Raw genomic sequence first — 22758 nt, forward strand, 5'->3', positions numbered from 1 at the left:
TTTCACTTTTAAGCCCCAAATACCAGAAAACTCTCAAGTGATGGCAGAAAAAGTAGCTACATTTGTTGGTAGTCGCATACATCGGCGAAATGTCGTTTTGAAATGTCGATTTCAGATTTTGCGACATTTTGGCCAGGTTGGCAACACTGCAGCCATCCTGCACCCTGCCTGCGCTACAAAAACATTCAAGTCATATATCCCAGATATTCATTTAACCAATAACCACGATAGATGAGGGGTTACTGTATTGCATATTGGTAAGAAAGCCAATATCAAGCATCCCGAATCATAAGCATGCTACGAAAATATCAAGGTAGGTTTGCACTGGTTCCCTTTTTTTATGAACGTCTCCCTCGTAGGAAGATGTTTCTGCGTTTTACAGTCAATGAGAACAATGGCGACACGTGCTACAGGTGAGAGATTAAAAGCAGTCTTAGTGCAAATGAATCATTCTCAAGGCATTACTTTCATACAGTATGGCGCTAAATAAGAACACTGCTATTTACATCAAAGTACATAACTGTCTGTCTTGCATCACACGTCTCAGGTTCCACCTGGCAACATTCCTTTGTGGCGTTTCCAGTCTTCAGGTGTTCACCGGTAAGTTCCAAAGAAAGGCTTCTCTGCAAATGCTACAATGTGTGAACCCCTGTGGTGAAAGAGGGCAAAGATGAGCGTCTGCATGGTGACCAGACAAGGAAGCACGGGTAGAGATGGTGGATTTGCCGCCTCGTTCAGCTTGAAATGAGTCAATTCGTGCTACCTGGGACACTGCAAACAAAGAACATAAGAAAGAATGTTTATTGTTTTGATTCAACCTCCTGGAGTGTTTTTTCTTTCTGTTGACGTGCGTTCTAAAGATATAAGAACAGCTAAAAAGCAGTGTTGTTTTTCGTCAGCAACGACAATAACAAAACCATTTTGTTGACAAAATTTTTCTTCATTATAAAAATGAGACATGACGAGCTAAGCGTGGCTCTTTGATGAGTAAAAGTCATGATGTGCTATATATATCACTATATTGACAATTACTATGGTACCCATTATGGCATTAAAAAAAAAGTTTAAAACAAAAATAAATAAAACTTAAATTATATTAGGAAAGCAGGAAGTGAACAAATGTAACAGTTAGTGATTGTAAAAGAAAAAAATCAATTAATTAATTTGAACAAATTAAATCAAATAAATAAATATATTTAAAAATTTTATAAAATGAAGTTTAAAACAAAAATAAATAAAACTTAAATTAAATTAGGAAAGCAGGAAGTGAACAAATGTAACAGTTAGTGATTGTAAAAGAAAAAAATCAATTAATTAATTTGAACAAATTAAATCAACTAAATAAATATATTTTAAAATTTTATAAAATGAAGTTTAAAACAAAAATAAATAAAACTTAAATTAAATTAGGAAAGCAGGAAGTGAACAAATGTAACAGTTAGTGATTGTAAAAGAAAAAAAATAATTAATTAATTTGAACAAATTAAATCAACTAAATAAATATATTTTAAAATTTTATAAAATGAAGTTTAAAACAACAATAAATAAAACTTAAATTACATTAGGAAATCAGGAAGTGAACAAATGTAACAGTTAGTGATTGTAAAAGAAAAAAATAATTAATTAATTTGAACAAATTAAATCAAATAAATAAATATATTTTAAAATTTTATAAAATGAAGTTTAAAACAAAAAAAATAAAACTTAAATTACATTAGGAAAGCAGGAAGTGAACAAATGTAACAGTTAGTGATTGTAAAAGAAAAAAATTAATTAATTAATTTGAACAAATTAAATCAAATAAATAAATATATTTTTAAATTGTATCAAATGAAGTTTAAAACTAAAATAAATAAAACTTAAATTATATTAGGAAAGCAAGAAGTGAACAAATGTAACAGTTAGGGATTGTAAAAGAAAAAATGTAATTAATTAATTTGAACAAATTAAATCAAATAAATAAATATATTTTAAAATTTTATAAAATGAAGTTTAAAACAAAAATAAATAAAACTTAAATTAAATTAGGAAAGCAGGAAGTGAACAAATGTAACAGTTAGTGTTTGTAAAAGAAAAACAATAATTAATTAATTTGAACAAATTAAATCAACTAAATAAATATATTTTAAAATTTTATAAAATGAAGTTTAAAACAACAATAAATAAAACTTAAATTAAATTAGGAAAGCAGGAAGTGAACAAATGTAACAGTTAGTGATTGTAAAAGAAAAAAATCAATTAATTAATTTGAACAAATTAAATCAACTAAATAAATATATTTTAAAATTTTATAAAATAAAGTTTAAAACAACAATAAATAAAACTTAAATTAAATTAGGAAAGCAAGAAGTGAACAAATGTAACAGTTAGGGATTGTAAAAGAAAAAAATTAATTAATTAATTTGAACAAATTAAATCAAATAAATACATATATTTTAAAATTGTATAAAATAAAGTTTAAAACAAAAATAAATAAAACTTAAATTATATTAGGAAAGCAGGAAGTGAACAAATGTAACAGTTAGGGATTGTAAAAGAAAAAAATAATTAATTAATTTTAACTAATTAAATCAAATAAATAAATATTTTTAAAAAATTTTTATAAAATAAAGTTTAAAACAAAATAAATAAAACTTAAATTAAATTGGGAAAGCAGGAAGTGAACAAATGTAACAGTTAGTGATTGTAAAAGAAAAAATCAATTAATTAATTTGAACAAATTAAATCAAATAAATAAATATATTTTAAAATTTTATAAAATAAAGTTTAAAACAAAAATAAATAAAACTTAAATTATATTAGGAAAGCAGGAAGTGAACAAATGTAACAGTTAGTGATTGTAAAAGAAAAAAAATAATTAACAGTAACAGTGATTGTAAAAGTACCAGATGGAGGGGTAGGATTTAATAAGCTTTGCTTCTTCCTACTCCTTTTGGACATGTGGAACTGGGAACTGATTATGGGATGCATTCAATTGTAATCTGATGCATGTTCAAATGAAATTAAACTGACTTGTTGACTTTGGCCTGGAATAAGAGACATTAACAGTCATGGAAATGTTCAAAAAGTCCATCCAAATATCTATATTATGGATACCAGGGAAGTGTCAGTAACCACGTTTAGGAGTTTTTCTCTTTCGGAATGACCTTTCCGAAATCAATGGTATACATGGAAAGGAATATTCCAATCTCTTGTCTACATGCGCCGCTATAATCAAACAGAATAGTCAATAGGGCATGCCCAGTAAAACGTAAACATCAACATCACGTGATACCGACTTCCTCGACTTTTTCTTTCACTTGTTGGAATAACTCCGTATTGCCAGTTTTTTGTTCGTCCAGTCTTGAAATTTAGTTTGGATCAAAAACAAAGTTTCCTTAGCAGTCCAGTGCTGATTGATCGCCTCCATTTTTAAAAGTGAAGAACGTCTGGATCTGCGTGTTACGTCATATCTGAGCATGCGCTGAAAGAACGCACCCGGGATCAATTTACACAGGAAAAGATCAAATTCAATCTTGCTAATATTTATAATTAAACTCAGGACATGTTTTATATAGATATATATTTTCTTTTTTAATAAAACTGGACTTGTGAATAAAGTATATAGCGGTTTAGATCAGGGGTCTCAAACATGCCAAATGTGGCCCGCGGGACGCTAGTTTAGGCCCCCGCCTTGATATGAAAGTTTTAATGTAAGTTTGATATGGATGCTGTATGGTATCATGTACCCAGAAAAAATTATTCCGTTTGATTAATGTTCATGTTAAAGGTTAAATAACTGTTAATAGTTATCCTCCCTATCCGTGTGGAAGTGGTAAGTCCGCATTTGGCGCAAGTTTGATATGGATGCTGTATGGTATCATGTACCCAGAAAAAATTATTACGTTTGATTCATGTTCATGTTAAAGGTTAAATAACTGTTAATAGTTATCCTCCCTATCCGTGTGGAAGTGGTAAGTCCGCATTTGGCGCAAGTTTGATATGGATGCTGTATGGTATCATGTACCCAGAAAAAATTATTATGTTTGATTCATGTTCATGTTAAAGGTTAAATAACTGTTAATAGTTATCCTCCCTATCCGTGTGGAAGTGGTAAGTTTTTGGCTATTTAAGTTTAGAGGAAATAACTTGAAGGCTACCGTTTAGGTCGCTAGCTCTCTAGTTTGCGAGTTAGCATGTGTCTCAAGACCCTGCAGTTGCGCAATATGTTGTAAATAAAGAGTATAAATGTGACTATAGTCGTGTTTTGTCATGTCTACAGGGCTCTAATAATGCTTTGTTCATTTTAATATGAAAAAAATCATTTGTCTACCCACCAACTATATGTGGTTTATTATGTTTTTATTATTATTATTATATTTATTTTTTACTGATTTTCTTTATTCTTGATTTGTTTATTTATTTTTCATCTTATTTTGTGTAGAAAAATAAAAAGTAAGATATTTGAGAACAGTGGAATGTTTTATCAGAGCTTTTCTTGTAGAAAATCGGAACCAAAGCACTGAAAAAGTTTGTATATTTTTCTGTTTTTTTTTTTTTTTTTGGAAAACCTGATGCGGCCCAGCCTCACCCAGACCCTAGCTCCAGTGGCCCCCCAAGTAAATCGAGTTTGAGACCCCTGGTTTAGATTCTGTTCCACAGATGGCGCTAATGCACACGAAAGCTGGTTGCCAACCGCCAATAAACAACAGAAGAAGAAAAACACCAGGAAGAAGAAGGCACCCTGACAACTTTCCGTTTGAGCGGGTACAAAATACCTCAATCGGATTAGGGAAAGGAATATTCCACCCCTGGGAATCCCATTATATGTTCATTCGGATTGGTACTTTTCTTTGGGAATGAGATGTATATAAAAGTTCAATTCTTTCCGTTTCAGCAAATAAACCGAATGAAATTGGAATATTTGTTTACATGCTATTTGCATGCTACACTCCTTCACGTGACATGTGTGATTTTCCCTTCCGTGTGATGCTCAGCTTTAATCAAATGCACTTCTGCCACCTGGTGGCCGTTATTAGAACTTAAAAGTATGGATGTCCCAATCAGGTTTTTCTGCCCGAGTCCGAAACATTTGATTTCAAGGGGAGCCGGATCTTGGTGAGCAGTTCCTTTCAAGGAGCCGTTCAAGAAACTGGCTTATTTGGCTTGTTTTGATATTTATTAAGTTTTAAGAAGCCAATCTGACCTTAACTCTGGCCTTAACTCTGCTTTAACAGTGACGTCACTGTTTTGAACTACCCATTGTACAATCACCAGCGGTACGGTTCAAAAGAACCGATTCGTTCGTGAATGTCACACTAGTACTTATACTACGGTCGGGTCACCAGTGAAGCGCCGAAGAACGGGAGTCTGAGGCGGGGCGTCGAACTCGGGAGCAAACTTTATTCTCTTGTGAGGAGAGGGGGTAGTGTGCAAACTACCCCCCCCCCATCAATAGTTGCAGCAAACTGTAGAGTTATGTTTGTGAGGGATAACAATATCGCACATGCATTAATTACGCTCAACTCATTTCATCTAATTGATGAAATAAATGAGCTTCCACCATTGATTTTTTTTTTACAAAAAAAATCTCTGACAAATTTCATATTATGGGCCCCCTAAAATGTTCTTAACTCCCCTAAATAATTTGGTATTTTTATAGATTTTTTTTTTTTTTACAAAAACTTCATATAATAGGGAAGGCTAATAAGCCAGCCAATATATAGATCAGGGGTGGGCAAACTTTTTGACTCGCGGGCCACATTGATATGACAAAATTTACGGGGGGGGGGGGGGGGGGGGGCAGACTATATATTTTACACGTAACCTGGTATTATTGTATCTATAAAATTGTCATGCAATCTGCTATTATTATTTATTATTTTATATTTATATTTAAATATTTAAAAAATAATAAAATATTATAATAATTACAATAAAATTAAAATAATTATTATTATATAAAATATGCAAATATAGCAATAATATTATATATAATTAATAAAATAATTAGCATTAATATAATAATTATAATAATCATAATAGTTCTAATAATAATAATAATAATTATAATAATCTAATAATAATAATAATTATTATTATTATTATGTGCTTGTGTCCCTTTTTTCAGGAGCACTTTGTAAACAACAGACCATGTCAAAAAACGAAATTGATAAAACCATCAAAAGGTTGGCTCAGGCCATGATGCCAGGTTGTATGTTGAGTTTAAATGAAATACTTTGGAAAGATTGGGCGGGCCGTATTCAAACACTTGGCGGGCCGGATGTGGCCCCCGGGCCGTAGTTTGCCCACCCTCATCATTATTATTCTTCTGATTATAGGCTATATTATAGCCTATAATCAGAAGAATAATAATGATGATAGTAATAATAATAAATTATAATTATTTTTAATAATTCTAATAATATAATTGTAATTATATTATTATAATATTATATGAATTATTATTATAATTATTTTATGAATTATAATGAATAATATAATAATGATTATTACATAATTGATGACTGGACAGAATGGTTGCAGAGTTTGAGCAGCGGTTTTGCAGTGTGGATTGTGTGTACTTGTGTACATTTGATAGTATCTCTACTAAATCCGTCCAAAAGTGGGAAAGTTATATCCCGGTTAATGTTTGTTATTTATTTTCAATTTTTGGATTTTTTTTAATGTCTACTTCATTCATTCATTCGTTGGTTCAGAACCTAGTTCAGCCCCTGATTGTTATATTGTTTTCAAATATGTGTTCTTGATGCAAATGTTTTTTTTTTGTTTGGCTCAATAGGATCAATACCAAAAATGACGGCACTGATGCCCCCCACCGCCCCCATCAGACCAGTACCTTTCTGATTTGTTGACTGGTTCCTGTGGGACCGACTGCTGCTTCTGCTCTTGCGCCATCCTACCCACACACACATAGATGGAACATGAATGACCTGCAGTCCAACAAAGTAACTAAGAACTAAGAGTTCACCTTTCCTTCCTGGCTGTCATCCTCTCCTCATCAAAGCTGGAAAGAATAAGAGTCGTTTTATCGTTACAAGCAGAGCATTTGGGAACGCTGTCCACCTTGTGGTGACAAGCACTTACTGCACTACACATTCAGGGACGTGGACGTGCTCCATCGGGACCAACTGGGCCAGTTCATCCAGGCTGTGGACGTACTGGATCTTATTCATGAACTTCACACTGGAAACGGCAACAGGAGAAGAGTCAGGCAGTGAGGAAGTCAAACACCAACGTCTTCATGTCCCATCAACCCCGGCGTGATTGGAGTATTTTGACTTTCATGAAAAACCACTTCTGGGTCTGACTGGTTAGAGTTGTCCACCAGGGTAGTTTCCGTGCCTCACCTGATGAAGGGCCTGGATATCGCCAGGACCGTTCGTATGAACCAAGTGGGATGAGCAATGACCAGAGACTTCAAGTTCTTCCTCAATCTGGTGACACAAGACAGAAGTACATACACTGCCATGAATGCTTACACACTAATACATACGTGAAACAACACTATTTTACACGCATGTATAATCCGCAAGGCATGCTGGGTAGCGTCAACAGATTAGAAGACCATTTGTGGCCTCGGCCACGTTTCAAAAATATAATTCAACAAGAAAAAAAATTGAAGATAACATTGGAAATGTTCTATGTTCTATGAGATATTGCCTATTGATATTGGCACATGAAAACAAACAACAAAGTTAGCATTTTTGGAAATGTGAAGCTAACAAAGTCAAAAGACAGCATGATGGGAAAAAAGTCATAATTCTGACAAGAAATTTGACAAGAAGAACCTTTAAATAGTTGAAAAAATAATAACAAAAAAGGTGTCATTTTATGTTAAATAAAGTCCAAATATTAGAAGAAAAAAATCTGACTTCTAACCAGAAAGAAAGTCGCAATTTTAGGGGAAAAAACTTATGAACATTATGAGCTCATTTTAGTACAAATACTGTCCCGCAGAAAATAATACTGGATTATTCATTCATTCATTTTCTGCCGCTTTTTCCTCGTCGCGAGGGGTGCTGGAGCCTATCCCAGCTGTCTTTGGGCGAGAGGCGGGGTACACACTGGAATGTGAGAGGAAACCGGAGTACCCGGAGAAAACCCACGCAAACTCCACACAGAGATGGCCTGAGGGTGGAATTGAACCCTGGTCTCCTAGCTGTGAGGTCTGCGCGATAACCACTCGACCGCCGTGCCGCCTAATACTGTATTAGAGAAACAAATAAACAATTTTTTGGAAAATGACGCTAGGGCAAAAGTAATATATTATAATATATTACATATTATAATATATAATATACATTATAGTATAATAGCCAAAATATTACATAAGCCAAGTGAACATGACTAGAATACATTTTACAAGATGAAGGTTTAAATAGTTTTATAAAATATATTAAAAAAATATATATTATTTTATTATAATATATAATATATATATAATATATAATATTATATAATATATATCATATATATTATATATAATATATTATCTATAATATATTATATATTATATATTATTATATATTATATTTAATATTTTATATATTATATATTATATATTATATATTATATATTACATATTATATATTACATATTATATATTATATATTATATATTATATATTATATATTATATATTATATATTATATATTATAATATAATATAAATATATATAAAGAAAATGTACAAGATTATTTAAGAAAAAAGTTAGTATATATGATATATGATATATGACATATGACATATGATATTTAATATTTAATATTTAATATTTAATATTTAATATTTAATATTTAATATTTAATATTTAATATTTAATATTTAATATTTAATATTTAATATTTAATATTTAATATTTAATATTTAATATTTAATATTTAATATTTAATATTTAATATTTAATATTTAATATTTAATATTTAATATTTAATATATATAAAGAAAATGTACAAGATTATTTAAGAAAAAAGTTTAAATATTTGGAAATTAAAAAAAACAACAACAGCAAAAATGGGAAGTAAACAGCAAATTTGATAATTGACCATAATAAACCTTTTCACAAAAAGAAAAAAAATGACAAAAAAAATATTTGACAAAAAAATTTGACAAAATTGTACTGTTAAGAATAACAAATGGAACAAAATCAATTCTAAAGTCCAAATCTTACGGAATTACAGTCAATATTACAAAGACAAAATGTTCCATTTAGTTGTAATATTTGGAAAATTAAAAAACAGAATTGGGGGTAAAAAAAAAATCTTTTAAAAGTACATGAAATGCTCAAATTTTCAGGATGTTGCCGTTGTGGGAACGGCCTTTGGACCATTCTTCTACCATTCTCACCTTCTGTCAATCATCTGGTAGCATTTCTTCAGCCAGCTAATGCCGGGCATCTTACTCCTGGGCGTGGCTCCGTTCATGTAGATGATCAGGTAGTCTTCGGCGACCAGCATCTCCAGGCTGCTCACCACGTACCTGGAGGAGCAGGAGCGTGTCAGCTGCTGGGGGGGGTTGTGGTCATGGAGGAACTCAGTGGACTCACAGGAAGAGGTTTTCCATGATGTAGTGGTAGTCTGGAATGCTGCTGTCAGGCAGGTAGCAGGCAGAGAACACAATGATGGCGTTGAGGCCCTCACCAAAGTAACCTGAGGGGGGGGGGTTAGGATCGGCGTGAAGGTGATTTTGTTGCTAATTGTTCGTACACGACGTGACCGTACACGACCTCCATGTGTGATGACTCTCTGGTACGGTCGGATGATCTGCATGTCGATCCGGTGCTCCTGTTCCCCAATGATCACCGTCCTCCACAGGCGGGAATTGTTAGCGTTTCCCTCCTCGTCCACGACCCCTGAGCCGCCAATCGGACCTGCCTTGGCCGATGCCACCGGGGCATCATCTGGAGCGACAGGGGTGTTGTTACGACATAAGAGATGAAATTACAAGACATAGTGGGACGCCGTACCTTCCCATTCCAGATCGTTGCCATTGGTGATGAACTCCAGCGAGTCCGTCTCATCCGGAGTGTCCATGTCGTCTACGTTGATGTCAAGGTCATCGGGTGTATCCAGGAAGTCATCAGACAGCAGAGAACCCTCGCTTTTATCCAGGGACAGGTTCATCTCCGGGGCAACCAGCGTACGCCTTTTACGGTGCGAGGACGACACTCCTGCGCCTCCCCCAGGTGGGCTCACGTTCAAGGAGCAGGGAGGTGCTTCCAAGCAAGAGAGGAGCCAATAATAAGGAGGAGTGCTTTGACAAAGCAATGAATGAACCAATGAGTTGCCACCGTTTACTCACAAACTCTGTTGTCTGTGAGGCCGTCCATTTCTCCATACTCTGGTAGAAGCCTGCCAGAAAACACAGTCATCACGTTAGATTCACGGGTCCACACATCCATCGGTTTTCTTCCGCTTATCTGAGGTTGGTCACAGGGACAGCAGCTTAGACTTCCTTTTCCCAGAGGATCCTGAGGTGTTCCCAGACCAGTTGAGAGACACTGTCTCTCCAATGTGTCCTGGGTCGTCCCCGAGGCCTCCTACCAGTCGGACGTGTCCTCCCCCCGGGAGGTGTCCGGACCAGATACCCAGACTTGGCTTCTTTCATTGCGGAGGAGCAGTGGTTCTACTTTGTGTTCTTGCTGGATGACAGTGCTTCTTGCCTTATCTCGAAGGGGGAGCCTTAAAAACTCAAAACTGCTTGTACCCATGATCTTGTCCTTTCATTCCCGACCCAAAGCACATGACCATAGGTTAGGGTAGGATTGCAGATTGATCGGGTATTTACAGATCCATCCATTCATCCAACCTGACCAACAACGGATGGATTGGATGGATGATCCCTGGTTACTTCGTCCAGCTCCTGCTGGCGGATCCCAAGGGGTTACCCGACCAGTTAAGAGACACTGTCTCTCCAACGTGTCCTGGGTTGTCCCCGAGGCCTCCTACCAGTCGGACGTGTCCTCCCCCCGGGAGGTGTCCGGACCAGATACCCAGACTTGGCTTCTTTCATTGCGGAGGAGCAGTGGTTCTACTTTGTGTTCTTGCTGGATGACAGTGCTTCTCGCCTTATCTCGAAGGGGGAGCGCAGGCACCCTAAAAACTCAAAACTGCTTGTACCCTTGATCTTGTCCTTTCAGTCACGACCCAAAGCACATGACCATAGGTTAGGGTAGGATCGCAGATTGATCGGGTATTTACAGATCCATCCATTCATCCAACCTGACCAACAACGGATGGATTGGATGGATGATCCCTGGTTACTTCGTCCAGCTCTTGCTGCCGGATCCCAAGGGGTTACCCGACCAGTTGAGAGACACTGTCTCTCCAACGTGTCCTGGGTCGTCCCCGAGGCCTCCTACCAGTCGGACGTGTCCTCCCCCAGGGAGGTGTCCGGACCAGATACCCAGACTTGGCTTCTGTCATTGCGGAGGAGCAGTGGTTCTACTTTGTGTTCTTGCTGGATGACAGTGCTTCTTGCCTTATCTCGAAGGGGGAGCCTTAAAAACTCAAAACTGCTTGTACCCATGATCTTGTCCTTTCATTCCCGACCCAAAGCACATGACCATAGGTTAGGGTAGGATTGCAGATTGATCGGGTATTTACAGATCCATCCATTCATCCAACCTGACCAACAACGGATGGATTGGATGGATGATCCCTGGTTACTTCGTCCAGCTCTTGCTGGCGGATACCAAGGGGTTACCCGACCAGTTGAGAGACACTGTCTCTCCAACGTGTCCTGGGTTGTCCCCGAGGCCTCCTACCAGTCGGACGTGTCCTCCCCCACGGAGGTGTCCGGACCAGATACCCAGACTTGGCTTCTTTCTTTGCGGAGGAGCAGTGGTTCTACTTTGTGTTCTTGCTGGATGACAGTGCTTCTCGCCTTATCTCGAAGGGGGAGCCCAGCCACCCTTAAAAACTCAAAACTGCTTGTACCCTTGATCTTGTCCTTTCAGTCACGACCCAAAGCACATGACCATAGGTTAGGGTAGGATCGCAGATTGATCGGGTATTTACAGATCCATCCATCCATCCAACCTGACCATCAACGGATGGATTGGATGGATGATCCCTGGTTATTTCGTCCAGCTCCTGCTGGCGGATCCCAAGGGGTTACCCGACCAGTTCTGAGACGTAGTCTCCCCAACGTGTCCTAGGTCTTCCGATTCACTGATATTTGGTCCAAAAAGATACTAGGGGCGCTGATCATTCTTATGAATGCCCATTTTTTTGTCCTCTAACTTAACTTAAACTTAAATAGCCAAAAACTTACCACTTCCACACGGATAGGGAGGATAACTATTAACAGTTATTTAACCTTTAACATGAACATTAATCAAACGTAATAATTTTTTCTGGGTACATGATACCATACAGCATCCATATCAAACTTGCGTGGGCCGCACTAACATTAAACTTTCATATCAAGGCGGGGGCCTCAAACTAGTGTCCTGCGGGCCACATTTGGCCCACGGGCCGGGTGTTTGAGACCCCTGGTGTAAATGAACTGTTAATTTTTTTCATGATCTGTGTGGAGTTGGTAATTCATGGTGATGGCAAACACAAATAATCTGTCTGCCTTGTTCACTGTATTTTTTCAAAAGAACCACGTTCAGTACTACAAGCAAAGTTTTCCAAATGATTTTCTAACGCCAGCTAAATTAAGCAAGCAGATGAAAATACGTGATGCATAAGTGACTGACTAGCCAACACGAGCCTGCACAGCGCTGTCTTGTCAAATGCACCGCGTGCATTACAAAACAAGTGTACCGAGTAACTTTAGATACAAACCCAAATACAGGCGAGCTGAGGAAAATCGAATAAAGTGGAGGCTGTGATCAACACCACACGAAACCATTTTCAATTTCCTAGTTTCTCTCAAAATGTAACAATTTGAGTGATGGACATTTAGACACATCCTGGTGTACTGCCCTACCATGCTATGTGTTAGCATGCTAACAGTTAGCATTGTTAGAGTAACATTTTCTGTGTATTAGTGTTAACGTACACACTGCATGCTAATGTCAGCATGCAAAACACCTAGCCTGGCAGCGCTAAGTTAGCAGAGTAACATTTTTAGCCATTTTCATACAGTTCTTGCTATTGTGCTCAGTGTTAGCATCCTAACATTACCATGTTAGCATTGCTAGCATGTAAACATTCAAGTTTCACTGATTCCTGGTGTTTTTCCCTATCACGCTACGTGTTAGCATCTTAGCAGTTAACCTGCTAACATTAACATAGTTATATATTTTTGCCATTGTTATGAGTATTAACATATGTGGACACTTATCACCATTGCATGTCATCATTAGCATGTTAGCATGCTAACATTAGCATAATAGCATTTCTAGCTTTTTTTTATAATTGGAACACTGTCTTAATGTTAGCATTGCTAGCATGCTAACATTCGGTAGCCTCGAAGACTGGAGTTTGACTGACTTTATACTTGAAATGTGCTGAATAAGGGCTTAATCGTGGATCGTGTCGTGAGTGAACAACGGCAGATGAAGAGAGGAGTGAAGGATCAAATCTAATGAAATGATTACAATCACTGTTATTGCAAATGTTGATCTGACATCGGAGATTAATGTCAGCGTCTGGCTAGCATTGATGGTGAAAAGCAGGGATCTACAGGGATCTTTGCCCCCATTAGCTTGCGCAGGTGTACCTAATGTTATGGCCCATGCCTGTCCAATGTTTGGGATAATTGGCTCTGGATTAATCCAATTAGTCTAATGTCAAGTGGAGCATTTCAAGCTATGCTTTTGCCACTAATCCGTTTGAGCAGTAAAAATGGCAGCAAGAGAAGAAGAGGGTGAAGATGGTAATCAACTTCTCACGGGGGACAGATGAAGATTACATGGCTGCCAGACAGGACGGCAGAGAAGGAGGTAGAGAGATAGAAAGAGAAAAAGGGGTGCGGTCAAACAACAGTAGAAATGACCACTACTATATGACGGAATTCTCAGTATGCATGCAAGCGAGCTGCTCTGCAGATGAGCTGGTCTTAGCTCACCAATGCTTCATCATCCCCTCTGCAGGAGGAGACTGTGTGTCCTCCTAAAAGTCCCGCAAGGACACCCCAGCCAAGGAAAACAATCCCTGTCTTCACGCAGGGTGGCAATAGACGCATGAGAGGATTTTCTCTCCAACAAAAACAACATAATCCCTTTTTTGTTTCAGTCTGCATTCCGAGCCTCAATACCAGCAGTACCGCTTACCTTCCAGACGGGACTTCACACACCTTTATCTTCAGGATGTGTGTTCATCTTGCCTCTATCAGACTGAGAATGAGCATCTCTAAGAGGCCTCAAGGTGATCCCCGCTTCCCGTTCTCTGCTCCACTAAAACCCGACACCATTTTAATGACGACGCTGTGTTTTGGATGGGTGGCTGCTGCTGCGTCACATGACCAGGCCCACCATTCACAAAAGAGAGAGTCGTACCTGCTCGCTGCTTGCCGAAGAGGACCAGAAGGAGGAGGGAGCATTTCTGCTCTTTTTTCCACTCCACCAAGCTATTCAATATCAGGACATTAACTCCTTCTCACCCATGATACCGGTCGCTTAATTAGAGCACCGAACCGTGTTGTGTGAAGGGCTTCGTGAAACTGCTAGATTTATTATTATTATTATTATTATAAGGGTGATTATTATCATTATTATTATTATAGGGTCGCAGACATGCTGGAGCCTATCCCAGCTGTCTTCGGGCGAGAGGCGGGGTACACCGTGGACTGGTGGCCAGCCAATCACAGGGCACATATAGACAAACAACCATTCACACTCACATTCATACCTATGGACAATTTGGAGTGGCTAATTAACCTAGCATGTTTTTGGAATGTGGGAGGAAACCGGAGTACCCGGAGAAAACCCACGCATGCACGGGGAGAACATGCAAACTCCACACAGCGATGGCCGAGTGTGGAATTGAACTTGGGTCTCCTAGCTGTGAGGCCTGTGTGCTAACCACTCGTCATTTTCAAGCATACAAATGGTTAAAAATGGTTTTGACATAGTATTAACTAACTAAACTGGTCACTTGGTTTCAGTAATGTTACTGTAATGTTGAGTGAGACACACAAGCACCAGACTTGATCACCGGAACAGGATTTTATTGCTGGTTTGAACGACTAGGCACAACAGCCCCTAACAAAAACACAGGCATTTGTTGTGGCCTGAACCAGGCCGAAACTCAACTCTGAACCCCTGATGTCACTTCTTTACTGCGTCACCGCTCCCACTGAACAAATCTTTCCTGGTATTATATCTGTTATATTGTGTAGGAGTGCAAAGGTCACTGTAGGGGTGTTATTTCATGTCTAGAGGGCTCTAACAATGTTAAAAGGCCTATTTAGAACGTGATAAGCTCTAACTATGAAAGAAAACAAGGAAATATAAATAAGTAATCCTATGGTTGGGTGTGGAACTGAGGGACTACTTTCTGCCTGTGTGGAGGCAAAGGATAAGGAAAACAAAATCTATGCAAGCCGGCAAAATGATGTGTGATTAGTGGGAGTGACAGGTTTGTCTCTCTTCCATACATCACATTTTTTTCGCTTGCTTGCAGCTTTAATTCACTGTGATCCTGTTTATTTGTTTTTTTTATTTGTATAAATGTATTATTTAGTATGAGCTCCATGGGAAAAGCAGCACATCTACTTCTTGGCTCAAATCAACTCTCCTTTCACCTTCCTGTCCAACAAAGATTCAAGTCCCACTGAATCACTGATGCTCGACAAATACTCCAGTTTTACTGACTGATGAGTGCTTGACAAATCCAGTTTTACTGATTCATGGTTGTTTGACAAATCCAGTTTTACTGATTCATGGGTGCTTGACAAATACTCCAGTTTTACCGACTCGTGGATTCGGAACAAAGATTCGAGTTTCTGTGACACACAGGTACTCAACGAAGACTCAAGCTTCACTGACTTATGGGTGCTTGACAAATACTCCAGTTTTACTGACTCATGGGTGCTTGACAAATACTCCAGTTTTACTGACTCATGGATTCGGAACAAAGATTCGAGTTTCAGTGACACACAGGTACTCAACGAAGACTCAAGCTTCACTGACTTATGGGTGCTTGACAAATACTCCATTTTTACTGACTAATGGTTGTTTGACAAATCCTGTTTTACTGATTCATGGGTGCTTGACAAATACTCCAGTTTTACTGACTCGTGGATTCGGAACAAAGATTCGAGTTTCAGTGACACACAGGTACTCAACGAAGACTCAAGCTTCACTGACTTATGGGTGCTTGACAAATACTCCAGTTTTACTGACTCATTTGGTGTTTGACAAATACTCCAGTTTTACTGATTCATGGGTTGACAAAGACTCAAGTTTCACTGAATCACGGATGCTTGTCAAAGACTAACGTTTTACTGACTCATGGGTGCTTGACAAATACTCCAGTTTTACTGACTCATGGTTGTTTGACAAATCCAGTTTTACTGATTCATGGGTGCTTGACAAATACTCCAGTTTTACTGATTCATGGTTGTTTGACAAATCCAGTTTTACTGATTCATGGGTGCTTGACAAATACTCAAGTTTTACTGACTCGTGGATTCGGAACAAAGATTCGAGTTTCAGTGACACACAGGTACTCAACGAAGACTCAAGCTTCACTGACTTATGGGTGCTTGACAAATACTCCAGTTTTACTGACTCATGGGTGTTTGACAAATACTCCAGTTTTACTGACTGATGAGTGCTTCACAAATCCAGTTTTACTGATTCATGGGTGCTTGACAAATACTCCAGTTTTACTGACTCATGGATTCGGAACAAAGATTCGAGTTTCAGTGACACACAGGTACTCAACGAAGACTCAAGCTTCACTGACTTATGGGTGCTTGACAAATACTCCATTTTTACTGACTCATGGTTGTTTGACAAATCCAGTTTTACTGATTCATGGGTGCTTGACAAATACTTCAGTTTTACTGACTCGTGGATTTGAAACAAAGATTCAAGTTTAAGTGACACACAGGTACTCAACGAAGACTCAAGCTTCACTGACTTATGGGTGCTTGACAAATACTCCAGTTTTACTGACTCATGGGTTGACAAAGACTCAAGTTTCACTGAATCACGGATGCTTGTCAAAGACTAACGTTTTACTGACTCATGGGTGCTTGACAAATACTCCAGTTTTACTGACTCATGGTTGTTTGACAAATCCAGTTTTACTGATTCATGGGTGCTTGACAAATACTCCAGTTTTACTGATTCATGGTTGTTTGACAAATCCTGTTTTACTGATTCATGGGTGCTTGACAAATACTCCAGTTTTACTGACTCGTGGATTCGGAACAAAGATTCGAGTTTCAGTGACACACAGGTATTCAACGAAGACTCAAGCTTCACTGACTTATGGGTGCTTGACAAATACTCCAGTTTTACTGACTCATGGGTGCTTGACAAATACTCCAGTTTTACTGACTCATGGATTCGGAACAAAGATTCGAGTTTCAGTGACACACAGGTACTCAACGAAGACTCAAGCTTCACTGACTTATGGGTGCTTGACAAATCCAGTTTTACTGATTCATGGGTGTTTGACAAATACTCCAGTTTTACTGACTGATGAGTGCTTGACAAATCCAGTTTTACTGATTCATGGGTGTTTGACAAATACTCCAGTTTTACTGACTCATGGGTTGACAAAGACTCAAGTTTCACTGAATCACGGATGCTTTTCAAAGACTAACGTTTTACTGACTCATGGGTGCTTGACAAATACTCCAGTTTTACTGACTCATGGATTCGGAACAAAGATTCGAGTTTCAGTGACACACAGGTACTCAACGAAGACTCAAGCTTCACTGACTTATGGGTGCTTGACAAATCCAGTTTTACTGATTCATGGGTGTTTGACAAATACTCCAGTTTTACTGACTGATGAGTGCTTGACAAATCCAGTTTTACTGATTCATGGGTGTTTGACAAATACTCCAGTTTTACTGACTCATGGATTCGGAACAAAGATTCGAGTTTCAGTGACACACAGGTACTCAACGAGGACTCAAGCTTCACTGACTTATGGGTGCTTGACAAATACTCCAGTTTTACTGACTCCTGGTTGATTGACAAATCCAGTTTTACTGATTCATGGGTGCTTGACAAATACTCCAGTTTTACTGACTCGTGGATTCGAAACAAAGATTCAAGTTTCAGTGACACACAGGTACTCAACGAAGACTCAAGCTTCACTGACTTATGGGTGCTTGACAAATACTCCAGTTTTACTGACTCATGGGTGTTTGACAAATACTCCAGTTTTACTGACTCATGGATTGATAAAGACTCCAGTTTTACTGATTCATGGGTTGACAAAGACTCAAGTTTCACTGAATCATGGATGCTTGTCAAATACTCCAGTTTTGCTGATTCATGGGTTGACAAAGACTCAAGTTTCACTGAATCATGGATTCGCAACAAAGATTGGAGTTTCAGTGACACACAGATACTCAAGCTTGAAGACTCAAGCTTCACCGACTTATGGGTGCTTGACTCGAGTGTCACTAAATCTAATCTTGAACTTATGATTTATCTTTTGTGTACATTTGTGGACTGTGGGAAAAAGCCTGAGTCTAAGGAATGCTGGATAAAAGTTATGAAACAGAAAGGAAAAGTAAAAGTATCTCACCGGGGGAAGTCTTCATCCTGCCACTCGTCCTTTACTTCCATGTTCTCCATCCTTAGAGTTGCTTCGGTGGTGCCCATCCCTCAGGGGGGAGAGAGGGGGCTGACATGTGAAGGCACACATTAATGTCAAAACATGTACAGGAAAAAACAGCCACAAAGATATGAAAAACTAGTCAGAGAGGAAAACCTTCGAACTCAATCCTCACTGCTCTTCACGGTCACATTTAGGGGTGTGAAACTTTTGTGGGTCACATGCTTCTAACCCCGCTGCTCGCAGTGAGAGGCATGTGATGTGATGAAGCACATTTCGGTGAACTCAAGTCAAAAGTCAGATACTAAACAAACATCCCACCAGGTGGAAGTCAAGAGGCCATTGTTGAAGATACACAATATTAGTACATTTTGTATTATTTACAAATGTAAATATTAGCTAATGACAACACAACCCAGCACAACATGCAGTTTTTAAATACATTTTTTTATTATTAAATTATTTTAAAAAATCCAAAGCTAGATGACCCCATGTAAAAAAAGTGAAACATAACTTTAAGACGAATTTAGATCGATCAGTGTGGATAAAGCCATTACAAAAGCTTTGGGACTCCAGCCAACCACAGTGAGAGTCATTATCCACAAATGGCCAAAACGTGGAACAGTGGTGAACCTTCCCAGGAGCGGCCGGCCAACCAAACTGACCCCAAGAGCGCAGCCACGACTCATCCGAGAGGTCACAAAAGACCCCACAACAACATTCAAACAAGTGCAGGCCCCACTTGCCCCAGTTAAGGTCAGAGTTCATGACTCCACCGTAAGAAAGACACTGGGCAAAGACCAAAAGCACTGCTGAACAAAAAGAACATTAAGGCTGGTCTCCATTTGGCCAGAAAACATCTTGATGATCCCCAAGACCAACCATCCATCCATCTTCTACCGCTTATCCGAGGTTGGGTTGCGGGGGCAAGCTTAAGCAGGGAGACCCAAACTTTCCTCTTCCTGTCCACTTTGTCCAGCTCCTCCAGGCAGATCCCGAGGGGTTCCCAGGCTAGTTGGGAGACATAGTCTCTCCAATGGGTCCTGGGTCTTCCGCAGGCCTTCTGCTGGTTCCACGACCAGGGCGAAAACCACACTGCTCCTCCTGAATCCGAGATTCAGCTATCCGGAAATCCTCCTCTCCAGGACCCCTGAATAGACATAACCAGGAAGGCTGAGTAGCCTGATTCCAGGATAGTTGAAACACATCCTTCGGTCTCCCCTTCTTAAAGTGGGCGACCACCACCCCGGTTCTGCCAATCCCGAGGTACTACCCCCAATGCTGCCGAGCCGTGTCAACCAAGACATGCCCACAGCATCCAGGGCCTTGAGGAACTCCGAGGAGCTTTTTGACAACTTCAGCCACCGAGTTATAAGAGCCCACGGTTGGAGTCCCCAGGCACTGCCATCTGCCTCCGAAGTCCCATGAGCCAAGAAGCCCCGATAGGACTCCTTCTTCAGCTTGATGGCATCCCTCACCACTGCGTCCACCAATGAGTTCTGGGATTACCGCCATGATCAACGGAAGCATGAATTGTGCTGAAGGAGAAAGTGCGGCCATCTGTGGGTGAGCTCAAGCTGAAAGCAACTTGGGTTGTGCAGCAGGACAATAATCCAAAACACAGCAGCAAGTCCACCAAAGCAAATGAAGACTTTGGAGCGGCCTAGTCCAAGTCCTGAGCTGAATCCTATTCAGATGCTGTGGCATGCCCATTCAGCTGTGATTGGTCCCACTCAGCTTGTACAGCTAAAAGCTTGTACCCGACACACCCACATAAGAAAGTATGGCTAATTGTGACATCACAGGGAGCCGGTGTTGGAAAAAACTCCCTGAAACCGAACGTTTTGAGCCATCCCAAACTTCTTTCAGGTCTCACTTCCAAATGCACAAATCTCATTATGGGAAACTTTGGAATGGTTTAACACCAGAATACAACATTCTAACTACATTTGAAGAGCTTGCAACCAAAAGGCGCTAAATCCAATTTTCACTAAGTTGCATGTTTTTCATGAGTTTAATAGACCTCTGTCATGTGTATCCAAATCACATATTTTGGTCTTGAAATCATTTAAAAAAAATATGAAAAAAAGTGATATGAAATGTATGCTTTCAACCAAAAGGCGCTATTTCCATTTCAGATTTCAACCAAAAGGAGCTAAATCCCTTTCTTTATTCTTTATTCTGATTGGCCCAAGTTTCCCATCTATTGATAATCTGACCAATCAGAGAGAAGAATACAATTGGCACTGCACATACAGAAAGCCAGTATCAGTGCGCATCCTGTTTTGTTTGTGTACATTAAGTACACGTATGATAGTTACAGTATGTTATGCAATTCAGGAGAACACAAATTGTGTTTTTACAGTATTCTGTAACATGGAAGTTTTTTTTTACGCCATAAAAGGCATGTCTCTACCTTGACACCTCCAATTTTCATGAGAAACATTATTTTACTTTCCTTTAATATCTTAACAACATTTTATCAGTAACAGTGTACTAGTGGTAGGTTATAACATTTTGTTTCTGTAATGTGTGAAGGCGAACGAGTGCATGTGTGTGTGTGTGTGTGTGGGTGGGGGGGTGTATTGTATGTTGAGAATGGCTTCTGTGTTGTCATTATTTTATTAGCATAGCACATTAAAGCACCTTACATTCTTTTACAACAATGCCATTGAAGAAGTTAAAGGTGACTTCAACTTTATTTCAGCCAAAAGGCGCTAAATCCGAAAAAAAAAAAAAATAATTTAAAAATATATAAAATACATGGTGTGTGCAGGATTTTTATAGCATGCATTTTTATGACCTATATTGATAGCTCTTTCATTTGCAATATAGACCTGATGACCAAATAGATTGATATGTGCGTAATTAAAAATCATTGATTTTCTCGAAATCAGTCAAAATGGATTTAGCGCCTTTTGGTTGCAAGCTCTTCATTTATAGGTCAGAAAAGTGGAAAAAGCATCATAGGTCCAATTTGAAACACAAATGCACATAATTACATGTCCAAAGTGCATTTTAATTCATGAATTTTAATCAAAAAAATCAGGAAGAACGTGATCATTGCAATCATGCATAAAATAATGCAGAAATTCAAATTAAATATCAAAAGTACCACAAAAATCCCTTATTAAATCATATTTTCAAAATGTGGCAAAAACAAAACAAAACAGCCAGGCCGCACTTTGGACGTCCCTGTTTTAATATTGCGCTCACGCTTGAAATGAGCCCAGTTTGTGTTATTTTTCTTGAATATTTCTCATGTCTAAAATAAATATTCCATAACTTCCATTGCATAATTTGTGCAGCACGTAAAAGAAGCATCATATCATTATTGGTATATAGGGTTATCGGTACCAAAGCATATATCGAGCATCTCTTGGCCCACATTTTGCATTCCTGGGCCAAACCAGTGCAGCGTCTTTCCATATGCAGTAAACATGGTACTCACATGAGATGCTGGAGATCCCCTTCAAAACCTCTCGATGCTCCGATGCTCCTCGCTCACAGGAGCAAAGATTTGTGTCAAATTCATAGGTCTCCTCTCCTCTTCTCTGGCCTTCATTGACATGCACAGACACACAGGCGAGCAGTGTCCTCAATGTCAGACGCTAGCCAGCAGCAGGTGCTTGAGGACAGGGGGCACCTCTGTGCCGGGAAGTCCTCCTCCTCGCCTCCGTTGATGGGCAAAGCCTGCTGATGTCTTCAATCAGAATGTATCTTCATCGTGTGTAGAGATTCATTTTTTTCCCCTCATCCCCGCTTCAAGTTCTATTTTTCCTTATTTAATCCTGTAGTAACTTGGGTAAAACAAGCACTGATCGCTGCAGTTGTTCCCTGGCAACAGCATCCCTTTCTTCCCTCCCTTTCACATCCAACCCCCCGCCCCACACACACACACACACATTCATTATTCACCTCCTTACTTCACATGGTTGACTCAGCCAATCAGAAAAGCCTGGCCCAAATGCAGCTCTCCATGTAGAAGTTATATACACTTATACAGTGTTTTCGTAACATTTTGAATACCACGCCTTGCCTTAGTTTGGGTGTTTTC

The 22758-nt window shown here is 38.8% G+C and overlaps 1 protein-coding gene across 3 annotated transcripts; it reads right to left on the reverse strand.

The window, feature by feature from the left end:
- Positions 1 to 314: 314 nt before the first annotated feature.
- Positions 315 to 22550, reverse strand: atcaya (ATCAY kinesin light chain interacting caytaxin a). Of its 3 annotated transcripts, XM_078790357.1 has the most exons (12): positions 22153 to 22550; positions 18672 to 18770; positions 10303 to 10352; positions 9968 to 10216; positions 9728 to 9901; positions 9548 to 9650; positions 9349 to 9480; positions 7350 to 7436; positions 7087 to 7185; positions 6971 to 7006; positions 6839 to 6898; positions 315 to 771 (listed from the first exon to the last, which is right to left on the reverse strand). In XM_078790357.1, exons 2-12 carry the CDS (start codon positions 18746 to 18748, stop codon positions 750 to 752), a joined length of 1089 nt encoding a protein of 362 aa, XP_078646483.1. In that variant the 5' UTR covers positions 18749 to 18770; positions 22153 to 22550; the 3' UTR covers positions 315 to 749. The 3 variants fall into 3 exon arrangements, with proteins under 3 accessions (XP_078646483.1, XP_078646485.1, XP_078646484.1); XM_078790359.1 differs by lacking the exons at positions 18672 to 18770; positions 22153 to 22550 and adding an exon at positions 14251 to 14495; XM_078790358.1 differs by lacking the exons at positions 18672 to 18770; positions 22153 to 22550 and adding an exon at positions 14228 to 14495.
- Between the last annotated feature and the right edge of the window lie 208 nt (positions 22551 to 22758).

Source organism: Doryrhamphus excisus, linkage group LG4 (genome assembly GCF_037039965.1).
Source record: "Doryrhamphus excisus strain RoL-2023G ecotype Guam linkage group LG4, RoL_Dexc_Guam_v1.1, whole genome shotgun sequence".
In the NCBI taxonomy this organism is placed as follows: Eukaryota; Metazoa; Chordata; class Actinopteri; order Syngnathiformes; family Syngnathidae; genus Doryrhamphus; species Doryrhamphus excisus.